Here is a 17,922-nt window from a genome sequence, read left to right on the forward strand (position 1 = left end):
GCATGTACACACAGAGTTATTGAAGACTAAAAAGATGGAGTCTTGCTGCCAAACTTAATTAGAGTAGTGATTTGTGTTGCTTTCTGTTGAAAGAGAAGTGGATTCTCCCAATGTCATGTCAGCATAGGAGTCCTGGCTCTCACCTCTCAGAGGATCAGATGAGTCACTCAGAGTACTTCAGTCATGTAAACAACTCTTATGCAACAACAATGAGCAGTGGAATAGGCTCTTTGGTCCTACTCTGCTTTTGCCTTTGGGTAAAATATTGTACCTTAGGCAGCCGTGGAAAGAGCTTGTGCTCTGGAGTCGGGGCGGTGATGGGAGGTGGGGGCTAGAGGGAGTACGCAGTCTTGAGGTAAGATTCTTCCTCTGCCACTTATTCGCTGTGTGAACTTAGACAACCTGCATAATACCTCTGAGCCTCAATGATTCCTTTATAAACTGAGGATGATAGCATTTATTTTTGTCTTGTGGGTCATTGTGTTGTGTAATATGCTTGCCACGTAACTTAGGTGTTCATTAATCAGTAGCTATTGTTGTCAAGATCTGGTCATGATGAGACTTCAGGATGGCGTAGAGGCCAGCATCCTAAAGCTTCTTAGGGAAAGGGGCAGCCCTAAATGTGAAGCAGTCTAAAAATGAGCACTTTCATTTTAAAAGAGGATGGCAAGGAAATGGCATTCATTTTTGTGATGAAATTTTATGTGTGATGCAGATCCACATGTTAGAAGTAGGGGATTTGATTGGAAGATGAGAGTGTCCTCTTTCTCCCTAGTTTATATATCCTTTTCCCTGTTGTATTGCTAAATCTGTAAGTAGGGAAAAAGAGTTTGAGCTATGATGTGCCTTCGTTTCTACACCTGAAAAGTGGAGGTGTCATCTATCTTATTCGTATGGTTTGAAAGGTGAATGAAAATGTATAGAAAAGCTTGAAGTTTTGATAAGGGAATATTAATAAATGTAAAGCATTACAGTGGCAACTGCAATTACAAAATGAGAATTCTCCTTTCCAGAAGTACTTGAGGAAGACAGAGAAAACCAATGTATTGTACTACTGATGTCAAAGGAGTTGCTTCAAGGCCACAAGACGCTAAGAAATTGAATGCTTTCAGGGAAGGGGGCATTAATGATTTTGTTGCTAAAATTTTTTAAGTGTCACATGAGTGAGCAAAAGAAGTTTTATTCCAGGTGCCTTTGCAATCCAGTGGGTTTATTATATCCATAAGGCTCTAGGATCAGTCTGTAGACTTCTGCTTTTCTTCCCTGCAGTAAAAATGATGTCTCTGTTCTTTCATTTCATCACCACTTAGGTTCTTCAGGGTAATAAGAGATAGAAGAGAAACACACCTGGTCCCCCTCTCAAGGGTATATCATTCATATTTCCCAGCTACGTTGTTAGTTCAGCTTCGAGGGCCATGCTGCTTATAGTGGCCCTTTGTCCTACTGTAAGTGCCCCAAAACAAGAATAAGGTTACCTGACAAAATTATGTCTCAGAAATTTAAAATAAAGTTTGCTTACTTCTTGCTTCCCCACCCTTCACTTTATACCACACACACCCATCCATACTCCTACACACATGCCGGAGGCAGGAAGAGAATTCAAAGAACAGGGTGATATCTACTCCATCTCTCAGGTTCAATACCTGCTCTAGGAGATGCTCGTGTCTGGCCTCCATACTTTAAAGGTATCTTCAGATAACCTGCACTATCCCTTATGTTAGTGGATACTTGGTTTTCTCTTTAGTTGTGCAATTTCTCTTTTCTATGCTGCTATTCACGGTCAGATTTGTCTGTTTTCCATAAATGAAAGCTTCTCCTGAAACTCTGAGGCTGCATCCAAATCAAAAGAACTTACATATTTTGTTACATCACCATTTACTTTGAAAAATATTTTCTTTGTCCTATTAATTTAGCTTTTATAGTAACATAGTGAAATATTTCATGATTGACCACAAATATTAGACATTGAGTCTGTAGCTGTTATCATCACACTAAGATGTAATGATCCAGTCACAGTACCTCAAGTTCTGATCATCCCCAGGGACAAAGTGCCCTGTACTTTTGAATCTGGGTAATTACCCAGGGGTAGTCTGAGGACGCACTGTGAAAGATCTCAAGGAAGAAAAGGCAAACACTGCACACTAGTGCTCTGTGAACCTAACCACCATAATTCTAATTTTATTTGAGTGTCCTGTGGTCATAAATAGCTACCTATTTTCGTGAAGGTGTAATTCACAGAGGACATTTTAATATGTAAAACCCTCCCTGCTGGAAAGTTACAAACATTAATCAAAGTGCAATCTTAACCCCCCTCAAAGTAATGTAACAGAAGAGCAGAAAAATCACTAAAACAAAAGGTGTGACATTTATTTTTACAAAAGCAATAAACATGAGATGGGTAATATAAACTTCATTCATCTGTGTCCTACTTCTGAGATCTGTTGCTATCTGAAACATTAGTTTCCTGTATCTAGTTCCTTCCCTCTGTAATATAATAATTTAAAAAAAAACAAAAACATTTTGAATTGGCACCTTTTGTATTTCATTATTAGCATTGTGCCTGAGTCCAGAACCAGCAATTTGCATATTATTTGTTATTACCCATTAAAGTCCATGCAGAGTATACCATCACTAAATCAGAAGTTCATAATTGACCAAATGAGACCTGAAAATATGTTAAATTCATTTTTTTTTTTTTTTTTTTTTTTGCGTTACACGGGCCTCTCGTTTGTGGCCTCTCCCGTTGCGGAGCACAGGCTCCGGACGCGCAGGCTCAGCGGCCATGGCTCACGGGCCCAGCCGCTCTGCGGCATGTGGGATCCTCCCGGACCGGGTCACGAACCCGTGTCCCCTGCATCGGCAGGCGGACTCTCAACCACTGCGCCACCAGGGAAGCCCTAAATTCATTTTTATAACAATTGAAATTTAATAATTTTAATAATTATAAGCTGTTTATGCATAAAATCTACTGCCATATTTGCTATTACCAGGGAGGAAGAAATTTTCCTCTACCCTTCCAGGATCTTCTGGCTGGTCTAAGAATTAAATTGACATGAGACAGATTAACAGGAGAAAAGTCGAACAAAATTTAATAACATGTATATATGGGAGAGACCCAGGAAGACTGAGTAACTTGCCAAGATGGCTGAATCCCTCACCTTAGGTACCATCTTCAGCTAGATACAAAAGGAGATCGGGGTAGTGGCTGGAGACTTCAAAGGGGGGGAGGGCAATTCACATGGAGATGGAAAAGCAAGTGTTTGGTAAACGCTTGTTCTCTGGGTCATGCTGAGACAATGGAATACAGAGTGGACACTGACCTCTGGGCTCTGTCAAGTTTCTCCCACCACACCTGGCCCATATTCTTTGAACTTACCTCTGGTGATGGCTCTATTCCAGGAACAGGACCTCTATCTAAAACTTTTTTAGGCAGTTAGGAGGCAGGTCAAAGTCTCTTCCTGAGTCTTTTGGGCCTTGATTTGTTTTCAAGTCAAAATAATCCTCATACCAAAGAGACGTTTGGCGGTGGCAAGTTTTGCTCTCCTACACTATCAGAATGTTGAGGACACATCAGAAATATCTTTCTAAAGTCACTGCAAGGAACAGCGTTTCTCCTCAGGAGTAGTATGAGCACATTTCCTATTTTGCCCCTCCTGCCAGACAACCTTGAACCATACTTGAGTCATAATAACTGTGTGAATATATATAAACATAGTCCTAATACATCATTTTCCCTGATCCTGAGTTTTATTTATACAAATGTTTTGTTTCATAATCTTTTGGGTCACACAAACAAAATCTACGTGTCCTATGTAGTTTCTGATCTCTAGATTTTAGTCTAACACCCCTGGGATTACAAGTATATGTTTTTGTTGTGAATCACCACAAAGCATGTGGGAAAAGGTGGAGTTTAATTAAAATAAATAAAATTATATGCTTATAATCAACAACCTGCAAGAAATTAAAATATTGATGACTCAGCTGTGATGAAATTAGGGAGGATTAAGCTATCTGTCACACCATCCTGTCTGAAAATGTTTTCTGTTTACAACAACAATATCAAACCAAAGAAGAAACACATTGATCAACTATTCCCCCACCCACACCCTCCATCTTCAAAGTTATTTTCTTCCTAAAGAAAAATTCACAGAAATTCTATCTGGATTTTCTTTTCAAGTCCCAAATCCTTTATATGAATGTCTTAGTCATGTTATTGGAGACAGAATTCACGCTTAATTAGAATTTATCAGATAGTTGTTTTATGTCGCCCTCCCTGAGTTATTTTTAAGAGATCAAAATAGGACTCACATCTGAAATCTGACAGTAGTTATTGAAATTGTAGCTAAAATGCTGATTTAGGGGTGCTGACCTTGTATTGCTTATCTTGCAAAGCAGGGTCTGGAAACAGTTCTGGTTTAACCTCTTTGCACTAATTACTATAAACTCCTTCCACGAGTAGGATAATAATTGCCAGTCTAATTGTTGCCCAAAAGTGGAATAACTACAATGCAGCCATTAGATAATAATATATGATTGTCTTAAGTGTATGCATGTGTGCTGACATTTAAGGAGGTATCTGAAGTCAAGCAGTACCCATTTTTCAATGAGTATATGAGGATATGTGTAATAGTCTATTAAGTTGGTAATATTACTCCTGTTGCACAAAAGTGTTTAACAGTGATTATTGATGTGCGGTCTTCGTAACATCTGAGCAGAAAGACATTGGAACACTGGCACCATCCTTTAGCTTAACGCTGGCTGGGTTGTTGTTTTTTTTCTCATTCTGTCTTGTATTATAGTTATTTATGCCTCTTTATCATCTCCTCAACTAGAGTTTTCTAAAGTCAGGAATTGTATTTTATAAAATCTTTAGATTCGATATAGAGCCTAATTCATGGCATACACGGGCAAATCTACTTAAGAACCACCTGAATTTCATTTTACAGTCATTATACAAAAATATCCCTTTGCTCTCATAGCTGGTGTGCCATATTTTAAAGAAATAATTTTAAATGGCAATAATCAGAGGAGGCACATTACCCAAAACTAAATACCTGCCAAAGGGATCTCTTAGTCCCCAAAAAGGCTCCTCGTAAACTATGAATTTAAAAAAATTTAATTCATAGTTTACAAAGAGTCTGAAATTTTAGCAACCTGCATTTCGATATTCTGTCAACTGCTCCAGAATTGTTGGCATAGTTTACCTAGTATCAGGAACACGGAGCTAAACACATTTCAATATAATTTTAATCCATTGCAGTTTCCAAAGAGATACATTAGAATGGGTTTTGTACTGTCAATTGCCTCCATTAAAAATTTATGCAAATTAAAAAACAGATTGCAGACCTGGATATATTCCTATATTTCAAGAAGTGGAAATACTTTCAATGAACTCTCTCACCTAGTGAGCTAATTTTAATTTGTTGATCATATTTCAGACAGAAAGTTAAGATTCACCTAGGAACAGTGATAATGCTTTTATTGTGGTGAGCAGATTAAATCAGACAATGCAGTATCGTTTGTAACAAGTTCTTATGTTTTCTATAGGTGGATAAGCGGAGCAGCTGTAGTCAATGCATTTTATTCTTCGGGCAGAAACCAGATAGGTAAGGTCTACTCCTAAATAATTATTTAATATTTCTCTGTTGTTCTCAAGCGATAGTGCTTTGCGTGACCAATTTATTATACTCCCCATAAAAGCACAGCGAGGCTGAGTTACGGATTTATTGAATATCCTCCTTGAAAGTAAATGCATCCATGTACCTCTTTTCACTAGCAAAATTTAAATCAGTGTAAATCACACTAAGTAGTTTTGTTTCTTTTACAGTATTCTCATTTATAGTTGAATGGTTTGTCTTATTTCTAACTACTTTTATTTTATTTTTAAATACTTTTTTAAAGTCCCTTATATCGCCATAAAGTTATATTAACTTTAGGACTTTCTAAGTGTCAGCATCTTAGGTGGTTTAAAATTCCAAGAACCAAATTTTCAGAAATCCAATTTTTCTGTCGATTTTGTACACTGGCACTGGTAGAGATGGTCCTGTTCTGTATCATCTTTTTTTCTAGAAGATTCCAAGAGGCTCAGAAAGTTGAAAAGTCAATTATGCTAGGTTGAACCATATGAAATTTTATTTATTAACCACTTCTGATCAAAAAAATTTTATATGTTCCCTAGTAGTAGTGTCACAGAAATATGCATAGAAATTAATACATGAGGGAATAATATAATGAATAATGAAACGGCTTAATATAGCAAAGATATATTTTTTTCTCTTCCTGGGAATACTGCGACATCTTGAAACTCTCTCTTAAGTATCTCACAGATAGACCCATTTTTTCCCAAGGGTTTTTAGTATGTAGAAAGGCAACCAACGTGATTCAGTACTTCAGTGGGAGTATTCTAAACAAACAGTACCGCCAGCTTCTCCAGGTGTACTCAGTCCAGCCCTTCATTTCTCAGTGTAGTCAAGAATCAAGAGGGAAGATAAAATTTGATGACACTTTCCCCCGTTGCTTTTATTTTATTTTATTTTATTTATTTTTTTGGCCACGCCACGCAGCTTGTGGAATCTAAGTTCCCCGACAAGGGATTGAATCCAGGCCCTTGGCAGTGAAAGTTGTTGAGTCCTGACCACTGGAACACCAGGGAATTCCCCCCCACCCCCATTGCTTTTAAACCTAGGAAGTGTTAAATTAAGAAATCATCCACATTTTCTTCTAGTATTTTTATAGATTTTTATTTTTGGAGCAAATCTTTAGTCTATCTGGAGCTTATTTTGGTACATGAGATGAAAATGAATTATGATCAGAAAAGTTTGTCTTTATATAACAAATAGGTAATAATTAAGGCATGTGTACTAGGTTAAAGTCAGTTAGTTCGAAGTCTAGGGTAATACATCTCCCAGCTAGTGAAATGATTACCTAAACCTAGATCAGAGCCTGTTTAATGATCAACTCAGAACCTATGCAGTCTATCTTTGTTATGTATTCCTAGACACCATTAAGACCTTTTCTTAGAAGCTCCAGTATCTTGGGAGAGTCTTCACTTTGAAGACCTCTTGAGGTCTGTCAGTGTAAGATCTAGTTCATTGTAGACTTGGACAGAACAGGATAATTGACTTTTAATGGAATCCCAGGGCAAATTGAGGTGGCCTTGACTTGAATTCTGCATCAGGGCAGACTAAGGGATATTGCTTTATTTTAATCCAGCTCAGGATCCTATCAGACATGACACTGATTCATCCCCATAAGAAGAGCCATACAGACCTGTGGGACCATTCTGGCATGTTCATCCTTTCATTTCTTCTCTAGAGCAGGTCCACCCAGTTTAGGTCAAGATGGGCCTAGTTTGGCTTTGAATTACCCCATAGCCCTGAGGCTGGCTCAAAATTGGTCTGCCTCAGAGATTCCCTGATCTGAGAAGACCTGGGAATGTTCTCATTTTGAATTTAATACACTGAAACCAAACAAGCATACAGCAAAAGGAAAAAGAAAGTAAAAGTGTGCTAACATTTCACAAAGTAGACAAATATCCTCTGAATAGTCAAGAAATGGCTGTGATAAACATTCTTAATATATAAGAAAGACCTTTTAAAGATACTCAAGATAAATTCATACGATGGAAATAAGAAATCCGAAAAATTGCTAACCTCTTTTCATACGCTTTTCATATGCTTATCTGCTAATAAAAGCAGTTCAGAGAAAGGGAAAGTGTCATGCAAGAGGAGAAATATTTGACATGTGTACGTTTTCTCCTTAACAATTCATTTAAATCTCCAGAGTGGGGATTGTCTTAACTAAAAACAATTGAAGATCCAGATCTGTATCTTTCTTCTTGATAAAAGTGTATTTGTGTGTCTATCTATACCTAGAGATATAACTTTGGCAGCACTGTCTTAATGAACTTGATATGATGTACATTACAGAATTAGAATTGGTATAGAATAACATGTCTCATAAATGATCCTCCCACATTCACACAAATACCCTAAGCTAGATCACATACAATTTCTAATGGGATTGGTCTTTTTACGTTATGGTGAAAAATAACTTGTTTTATTATTGTATAGGGAGTTATTCATATTAGTAATTTCTACTGTTTAATTCAATTCCCACCACTTTTGTCATAACTCATAGTTACTCCATGGAGCTTTAGGAATCTTTCATGCTGTTAGGAAAGCTGTGCTTGAAAGTTTTGTCAAATGTTTCTCGGTAAGTTTCAGACACCACTCAATCATCCTATTAAACTTTCAAGTCGTTTCCAAGGAAATGATCCAAGTCATTTGGGAAGTCTTACTACTGCTGCATTCTCCTTTTTCATTAACAAGAAATTTTTTTTTAATTTTAGGAAATTTATGGATTATTTATTTAATAATAAAATAATAAATAATATATGGATTATTTATTATCAGTCTGGGTGATCTATGACTACCTTGACATAATTAAATTTTCTAAACTTGTCTTAGTCATTCTTAGGAGTCTTATTTTCAGACTTGAGAATTAAGAGTAAATGTTTCTGAACATATTGCTATTTCATTTAATATAAAAAACAATGTTTAATTTTTTCCACCAAAATTGAGTTTATCTGAATGCACTCTTGAGCTTTATATCAAAGATTCTAAAGTTGAATTGCTTGCAGCCTTAAAAAAATAAACCAGGGCAGTGAGGGGCTGGGGGGTGGGTAGAAACAGCCTTTTGTTTCATGGACCAATGACTTATTTAATTAACTAACTTGTTGACAATCACGAACAAAAATATGCACAACTAAGCAGTTGGTTATTATCAAGAGTTGTGATGCCTACCAGTAACAGTGATAAGGCTAATGGGGAAAATCCTCATCATAGGCATTTAGCTGACAGAGTAAAAGGAGAAATCATAATTTGCAAAGTTGAATCTGAAGACTAGTATTTAATATGAGCCATAAAAATCTTATCATTTGCCTGAAGAATGGCATATCAGGGTATAATTAAAGCAGCAGGATCTTTACAGTTAATGTTTAGTCTTGATAGCACATTTCATAAGAGCATTTTATATAATGGATGGATTTTAATCAAAGTACATAGTGTGGGAGATAGTGTTCACTTTAAGTTAATAAAGTACTGCACATAATTTTTATACTTCAAGCTAAAAATAATTTCTTGGCACTGTTGATAGCTCAGGCAGCTACACGTGAGGTATAACGTTCATCAAAATTCTCCAAGGACAAAAGTATTTTTTTTTTTGTAATTTTGAATGTTATGCCAACTTTCAAGATTTTTTTTAAAGATCTGGAGAGCACTTAAATTGCCTAGTGTATTTTAAAGTCTCCTCTGTAAATATCTAATATTTATCCCTGAAACCCTTGCAAGGTTATGTCATACTCACCCCACCTGAATGACAAAGAAACAACATTTGCTACTCTGTATTAACTAGGTCTTAAATTTCTTAAGGTCAGGGCCTTTCTCTTGTATTCTTGATATCCCATGTAGCAATGGCCCGGGGCTTTGCATGCATAGTAGGTGTTGAAACTAATGATTTTTTTTTTTTCGATTACAGAACATAATGCTTCAGTGGATACTAGAATTGTAGAACATGAAAGATACAATTACAAAACCATGGACGTTATGAGGGAAGGGGAGAGTATGGGGGAGGCGGAGAAATAGAAGACCATAGAGAAAAAGGCCAGTAAGAAGAGGCTGTATCTAGTTAGATTATCTAGATTATCTATCATGGCAATGATAAGCCATCAAAGGTGTTCTAGCAGAGGAGAAATAATGACTACAGTGGCACTTTTATTGGCAGACAAGATAGGTTGGATTTAGGATAGATTGTAGTAGGGTGAGACTGGAAGTAAGAAGACCGATTAGGAAATTAAGTTGTTGAGGCAAGGAATGAGAGTGTGAACTAGGAAGGTGGCAGTAGGACTGATAGGAGGAGATAAACAGAAGAGATGCTACTGGAAAGAAGGTACATGGCCTGATCTTTTCCTAAATAGATCATATGAGACTTCGTAAAAGAAGGGAGACATCGAAGATAGACAGAAAAATGTTCAGTTTGGGTGACTGAGACCCTTCACATGCTATTAGCAGAAATAATAAAGTCAGAGTGATGGCTTCGAAGGGAAAATGATGAGTTTGATGTCTGACACATGAAATTTAAATAGTGTGAGACACCTAAGTGTAGAAAGTTAGCAAGGTAAGACAGATGTCAGGGTAGACATAAAAATTACAGTTTATTTATTTGCAAAGTCTTTAGGACACCGTAGGAAGTTCATTCATACATTCATTATCATTGATTATTCATTTATTCAACACGTTTCCTGAGCACCTGCTATGTTCCAGGCACCATCCAGTTTTAGGTGCTGGAGATAATGAACTGAGAATTCAAATGGACTCAAAAACAAACACACACATATATGTACAAACAAATCTGTGCTCTCAGTGAGCTAATATTTGAGGTGCCATGGGGACAGACAAGAAAAAGAAGGACCAAACAACCATAAATAGTCATACACGCCTTGATGAAAATAAATAAGGGTGGTGTAATTGGGGGATACTTGCGATTGAGTGGCTCTGTTTATTTACTAAGCTATTGTAGATGGATAAAATGTTAGACACATTAAAAGTAATACTTCTATTATTAAGTAACTATTTCTCCCAAATATTTGCAGTTGGGGAAAAGACCTTCTGCATGAAGATGATGATTTTCCTTCGCTCTAAACTCCTTACAGTGGGGAAACAATCTTAATAGATGTTACAAAGTCAATTATGATTATAAATCACAGATGTGGTGCCACTCTGGGATGAACTCTTTACTGTCATCAACAATAAAAGACCTGCATTTGTTTCTATCACAGAAGATTTTTGTACACAATGAAGTGAAACTGACATACTGGAAAACAGCTTAGCAGACAAGAAACCAACCCCAGGCCTGTCATCACAGAATAAAACCACAAGTAGTCTTAACTGTCTTCTTTCTTCATAGTCTTCCCAGCTGGCATTCTGCAGCCCCCGTTCTTCAGTGCCCAGCAGTCTAACTCATTGAACTATGGGGGCATCGGCATGGTCATAGGACACGAAATCACCCATGGCTTCGATGACAATGGTAAAGTGCAGCTGATGCTTTTCTTTGGTTGAGATATACCCTAGTAAACCTCATTAAGAGTTATTATAATTTATCAATACAAAAACACATTTATTCATCAGCATATCATTGGTCTAATAATCACCACACTTTTAGTGTTCCTTTTAAATTGTTGCTTAAGAAGATCAGAATTTTCTAATAGTGAGGTTAGCAATGTGTGCTTTTTACTCTGACAGAATAAAACAAATATTCACATTGAGAAAACATTGTGATATTTGTCAACACCAATGATAATGTTTGGTCTTATTTCATGATTGTTTGTGTCTTATCTCTCTAGACTTTTAGAGGGCAGAGTCCACGTCTTAAAAATCAGATGTAAACTCATGAAGTAAGGTGCCCACAGGACTTTTAACTGCTTGTGGTCAGAGACATATTTTTTGCTGGATCTTGCACCTACTACCTAGTTCAGGGCCTTGAAAACAGTAGGCAATTAAATGTTTACATGCTGCCCAAAATGCAAAATAGTTTTAGAAATGAAATTTGAGAGGAAAAGAAGTAAGGATGTAAAATATGTAAAGAGGTAGTAGTTGAAGTTATAACAAAGATCGATTCACAAGTGGAAAGAAAATAACAAGAGAACAGTAGAGGGAAAATAATGAAGCCTTAATCCAACTTCAGAGAGACAGAGGAAGAAAAGGAGACAGGAAGGACTTAACTAAGCTTCTGTTAACTCAAACTATACGACAAACTTCACAGGTAGGTATTAATACTATTTCCATTTTTCAAACAGAAAAATATAGATGCACATAAGACTTGCTCAAAATTACAAAACTGGAAATTGGTGGAACCAGGATGAGGGTTCAGGTAGCTTGTCTTTATAGCCCTTTTCTTATTCACTACATCATAGATAACTGTTTAAAAGATAATAAAATCAAGTATCAAATATATAACGTCTATAAATGCTGCTAAAGCTCAAAAGGGGAAAGATCAATGTAGTTAAGATTAGCAACGGGGAAGGGCTGGGCGGAAGGGATAGTTAGGGAGTTTGGGATTGACATGTACACACTGCTATATTTAAAATGGGTAACCAACAAGGACCTACTGTATAGCACAGGGAATTCTGCTCAATATCATGTAACAACCTAAATAGGAAACGAATTTGAAAAAGAATAGATACATGTATAACTGGATCACTTTGCTGTACACCTGAAACTATCACAACATTGTTAATCAACTATACTCCAATATAAAATAAAAAGTAAAAAAAAAAAAATTAGCAAAAAAGCTCCAGGAGAAAAGGTGACTTTTTCTTTGTACTTGAAGTATAGCAAAACTATGAGTCTGCAATGTCTAATGAAGGGTTTGAGATATGAAATGAATGCCAGAGTGAAATATTGACATCTTTACAATCTCAAAACATCAAATTAAACAGATTTGGTTCAGGTGAAAACCATCCAACAGAAGCAAGTCATGATTTCAGGAGTGTTTGTCTGATGGCCTTGGCTGAGACATCAACAGCCAAGTGGGTGACATACCTGGATTAATGCTAAGGCATATCAGCAAAGAGAGTCCCAGCAGCCGGGGTTTCATCAATTCTGGTTGGGAAAGCAGAACAGTTTATCTCATCATCTGTCCAGTTTAATGTTCTCTCACATACTGGTATTTCATTCCTTGCACTTTGAATTAAAGATATCTTATTGCAATTGTAATAAGTTCCCATTTTAGTTAAATAAATATATATTCCAGGCAGAAACTTTAACAAGGATGGAGACCTCGTTGACTGGTGGACTCAACAGTCTGCAAATAATTTTAAAGACCAATCCCAATGCATGGTGTACCAGTATGGAAACTTCTCCTGGGACCTAGCAGGTGGACAGCATGTATGTCATCAGCATTCTCTTGAAAAGTTATATTCAATCTTAAGTGAATTATTGATGCTTTTTTTTTTTTGCGGTACGCGGGCCTACTCACTGTTGCGGCCTCTCCCGTTGCAGAGCACAAGCTCTGGACGTGCAGGCCCAGCGGCCATGGCTCACGGGCTTAGTTGCTCCGCGGCATGTGGGATCTTCCCAGACCGGGGCACGAACCCGTGTCCCCTGCATCGGCAGGCGGACTCTCAACCACTGCACCACCAGGGAAGCCCTATTGATGCTTTCTTAACAATCCAAACATAGTTAAGGGTCTTTAAGTGTTTTTTTTTTTTAACAGCTCAATGGAATTAACACACTAGGAGAAAACATTGCTGATAATGGTGGTATTGGCCAAGCATACAGAGTGAGTAATATTTTCTCCCCCTTTTAGTGATTGGAGTGTATATTGATCATATTTAATCACTCATTTAAAGCCTTTTGCAAAAGACATATAATGTAAGCAATAAATGGATGGCAAGAAAATGGAAAATTCACAGAGAGAAAGGGGATTGTAAATATGCTAACCAGAAGGGGCAATACAGTTGATATGATTGAGCTCAATACCAGTCTCTAAGCTTTGAAGAAGCCAAGGAGAAAAGGAAACACAGAATATTTTAATGATAGAATTGAGATAAGCAAGTTCCACAGAGGAGGCGATATTTTTCTAAGAAATAACCTCTGAAATAGTTATTTTAGAAAAGATAGTATATAGAAAGGTTTATTTCAGAGTCATTGATTGATGTACTGAGCATGACCCTCAGTTTCATGGCAGATGAAGAAGTATTTGGGAACAATAATCAACATAAACTACAGGCATAATATTAAACTACAGTCCATTACAATGATAGTGAGGGACTGAAGTGATATGGTCCCAGCATGTGGCCTTGTAATGGTGTAAACCATTAGACTCAGAGGAGTGTATTGTTGGAGCATCCCTTAGAATCTCATTTGGACTTCCCTTCATTCTTAACATTCAGCGATATTTTCTGAGGGCTTTACTATGTGTTTGGCACTTGGTACTGGAGATCCAGCTTTGCACCCTCCATAAAATATGCCATTATTTGATGATTTGAACAAGGATTAAAGATGGTCTAGTGGATACTATGTGCACAAGAAAAAGTAGGGGTTTTCACAAAACAGTGGAGGAATAATGGTCTTGGAAGCAGCAAGGAGTGAGCATGATTTTGAGCTGTTTTCCCAATGCTGAGGTAGTCCACATGTGGGAGAAAAAACAGAGTCCACTTGAGAGGATACAGGGTACAAGGTGTCCACAGGATAGAATTAGGCTACTGACATGAAAATGGATGGAATATTCATTGGAGTGGGGGAGGATATAGGGTTATTTGTTCTCCATCGAGATGTTTGGGTTGGAGGGGAGGAGGAAATTATCAGAGCAATGCAGGAGAGTTGACTGGTGGGGCCTGTGACTTGGCAGTGACGCTGGATGATCAAAGTGTGAGGCTTGGGAAATTACTCTGGCTGCAAAGTTTCCAAAAGAATGAGTTCCAGCCAAGTCCTGGGAGATGGTAGATTACTGCTTCTTTGAATACTTGGAAATTTTTTTACTAGATGCCAGACATTGTGCATTTTACCTTTTTGGGTGGTGGATATTTTTGTTTTCCTCTAAATATTCTTGAGCTTTATTCTAGGATGCCATTAAATTCCTCAGAAATGGCTTGGTCCTTTTAGATCTTGCTTTTACAATTTGTTAGGCATGTCTGGGGTAGTGCTCAGTCTAGGGATAATTATTCTTCACTGCTGAGGCAAGAACCTACAGTGTGAATCTTTCGTTCTTGTCTTGTGTGATACCAGACGTTTTTACCTCTAATCCTTTTCTGTAGTTTCTTCCGTAGCCTTGGGGAGTTTGCTCACATGCATACTCAGGTACTCAGCTGAATACCCGAGGGGCCATTGATCTCTGAGAGTCTCTTTCTCTGCAGCTTTCTCCTCTTCATTACCCTTTCCTTGGTGTCCCTGAATTCTCAGCACCTTCTCCTCACCCTCTCAAGGAGTCTGCCAGGCTCCCACTGGGGTTTCCTGCTCTATTTTGTAGCCTGGAAATGCTCAAGTCAAAAAGCTGGGGCAATCGTAAGGCTCCTCTTATTTGTTTACCATCTCCCAGAGATGACTTTCCTTTTTGCCTGATGTCTAGTGTCATGCAAACCATTGTTTAATATATTTTGTCTATCATTTGGTCGTTTCAGTGGGAGGGTAAATTCAGTCCCTGTCACTCCATCTTGCCTGGAAGTGGAAGGCATTGGGCCTTTTAAACTCTATGGTGATTCTAATACGCAGCCAGATTGAGAATCACTGCTGTAAAAATTCAGCCTAAGTCTGGGTTAAGGGTACTTGCATGGAGATCCTCATGTAGAACAAGTACAGATTTATAATAATGAAGCAACTTACAATTGTACAAATATGTTATTATATATGAAATCTTGACTTGTAATGCTCCCTGCTAGATTATGAGCTCCCTAAGAGGAGTAGGCTCAAGTCTTTCCCATATCCCCAGCATCTTTGCACATTACAGACTCAATAAATCTATGTTGCTGGCAAGTAAGAAGAAAAGAAATATATCTTCTGTGTATCTAACATCACCCTTCTTTGTATTAAACTGAAACTAACACATCTCAGAAAGTTTGTTGTCAATCCTTTTCTTAAGTGTATTTAGTAGAGGAAAACTACATTTTTCAATAGTGTCTATAGATCCTTAAGAATTAAGAAAATTTCCTGATGTTCAAGTAATCTAAATTCCTTTTTCTTAATGTGACTGAGGTTCAATCTATTTTGCCCTGTCTTCAGGGGGCCATAATAATTGCACATCCTTATTCTTAGACTCATAGGGTGCTAGGCCTCTAAGGGCTGTTAAGAGACTCCCTTGACTTTTGTCAGGAATCACTCATATGAAGTCTGGTGTGAGTCTCCTTTGCTGAGAGTAGTAACCAGGCCAAGTACAGTAATTACAGACTCCATTGGCAATCTTTTCTTCCAACTGGCTAGACTCACCCATCTATATAACAACATTTAGATAAATTTTTCATCACTATTTAAGTCATCCATTCATTCAGCTAACATTTGCTGATCATCTGACATATGCTAGGCTTTTATCATCTGTTAGTCATTAATCTTGTTCTTTTCAGAGCATTTGTAAGTAAATACTAGTTTTCTTTCTAATCCATTAAATACTTGTAGGTTGCCATAACTAAATATATTATTATGGTGATTCTGATATAAAAGTTTAATTACTTGGTTACATGATCTTTGCATAGATTTATATATAAATTTGGAAATTATAAACATCATGTTTCTCTTTCATTAACTGCCTAGGCCTATCAAAATTATGTTAAAAAGCATGGTGAAGAAAAATTACTTCCTGGACTTGACCTAAATCACAAACAACTGTTCTTCTTGAACTTTGCCCAGGTATTGTATCTTTCTTAATTGATAGATATGAAAATCATCTTGAGTTATAATTTCATAGTAAGTTAGATATTGCATACTGAGTTTTCTCGTTTTAATCAATTGTGGCAGAGCATTTGATTGACTAACTTTCATTGTGTGTAACAGACCATCAGACTGTATTAATGATAATTATGTTCCTGGCTGCCTATTATTGAACATTATTTGAAGAGTAATTGGTTGAGGAATGCAGAATTCCAATTTAATTTTTGCGATAGGAAGTTTGCTTTTCCTCCAGATTACCCAAACAAATAATCCTTGATGGAACCTAAGCATGCTGCTTTCTTTTTTCTATTTCTGTCCCTAGGTGTGGTGTGGGACCTATAGGCCAGAGTATGCAGTCAACTCCATTAAAACAGATGTGCACAGTCCAGGCAATTTTAGGTGCGTGGTTATGAATATCTGTTGAGGTGCTCCAATATTGGCTCCATTATTTCAAATTTGGAGGGTTTTTTCTAACTCGATGATTCTGTAAAATTTGGAAATCCAGTACTTTTCTTTTTCCTTCTTTTTTTTTTCTCTTTTTTCTTTTTGAGGGTCTCAGAAAGGAGTAACAGAACACTTCAAGATAAATGTCATGTTTACACAAGCATAGCCGTGACTGTTGTTATCCTCAGAATATATGTGACCTAGGTCCAGTGCTTGATGAATTCCAACAAAGATGTCACCTCGGAAGAGTGGCTCTATTTAAAGCTAGAGAGACATTTCTAAGAGGTTGCAAAAGGCTTAGGCCTAGAACCAATGAGTAGCTGTTCCAAAGAAAGATTTCCATTCAACACAGAGAGAAACTTTCCAGTAATTAGAGGTCCCAACCTCTAATAACTTTGGAGCAAAGTTATCCCCAAAGCTCCAGGAGAGAGTACCATGAAGGAGAGGTCAGAGAACAATCTGCTAGGGATGCTGGAGAAAAATTCTGTGCAGAGTGGAAAGTTGAGTTATAAGATATCTAAAATCCATCCCAAATCAGAAAACCTAAGAGAATACTGGATTGAAAGAGAATCAAGCAACCAGCATTTGAATGTCAAATTCTAGACCCGCAGGTATCTATTTTAGTACTGAATTCCTAATTCCTACCTCTTCCGCAGGCACTAAAATCTTCATCACTGATTCATTGATCAACAGCAGCACCTCTCAGGCATGAGTGTGTGAAAAACCAGTTAAAAATTTTGTAGGTTTGTTGGAAAACAGAGTTTGAGAGCAAAAGAAAACTAACGGGCCAATTTTAAAAGATCTTCCTAAAATAGATATGAACATACTGCCCAGATTATTCACTCCTGGGGAAAAAACTCATGCAATTGTGAAACAATAAAATAGCACATTTAAAATTAAAGAATTTTCTCAGCTTGTTCTAGTATCATCATCATCATCATTTGGTGTTTGCCTTAGCAGTTTTTTCAAAATTCATTCACTCAACAATTGATTATTGTACGCCTATTATATGTATAGTACAAGCTAAATTTAGTCTTGCTAGGATATACAAATGAGCTTC

General features: G+C 37.1%; 1 protein-coding gene across 1 annotated transcript in view; it reads left to right on the plus strand.

The window, feature by feature from the left end:
* The window catches only part of MME (membrane metalloendopeptidase), a 91,570-nt gene that overhangs the window by 62,160 nt on the left and 11,488 nt on the right, over nucleotides 1-17,922 (plus strand). Inside the window, exons 18-23 of the mRNA XM_065876794.1 lie at nucleotides 5,548-5,606; nucleotides 10,966-11,085; nucleotides 12,811-12,944; nucleotides 13,273-13,338; nucleotides 16,302-16,397; nucleotides 16,741-16,817. Coding sequence (XP_065732866.1) covers nucleotides 5,548-5,606; nucleotides 10,966-11,085; nucleotides 12,811-12,944; nucleotides 13,273-13,338; nucleotides 16,302-16,397; nucleotides 16,741-16,817 — 552 coding nt within the window. The remainder of the gene's footprint in view (nucleotides 1-5,547; nucleotides 5,607-10,965; nucleotides 11,086-12,810; nucleotides 12,945-13,272; nucleotides 13,339-16,301; nucleotides 16,398-16,740; nucleotides 16,818-17,922) is intronic.

The sequence above is a fragment of the Phocoena phocoena genome, chromosome 4, assembly GCF_963924675.1.
Source record: "Phocoena phocoena chromosome 4, mPhoPho1.1, whole genome shotgun sequence".
In the NCBI taxonomy this organism is placed as follows: domain Eukaryota; kingdom Metazoa; phylum Chordata; class Mammalia; order Artiodactyla; family Phocoenidae; genus Phocoena; species Phocoena phocoena.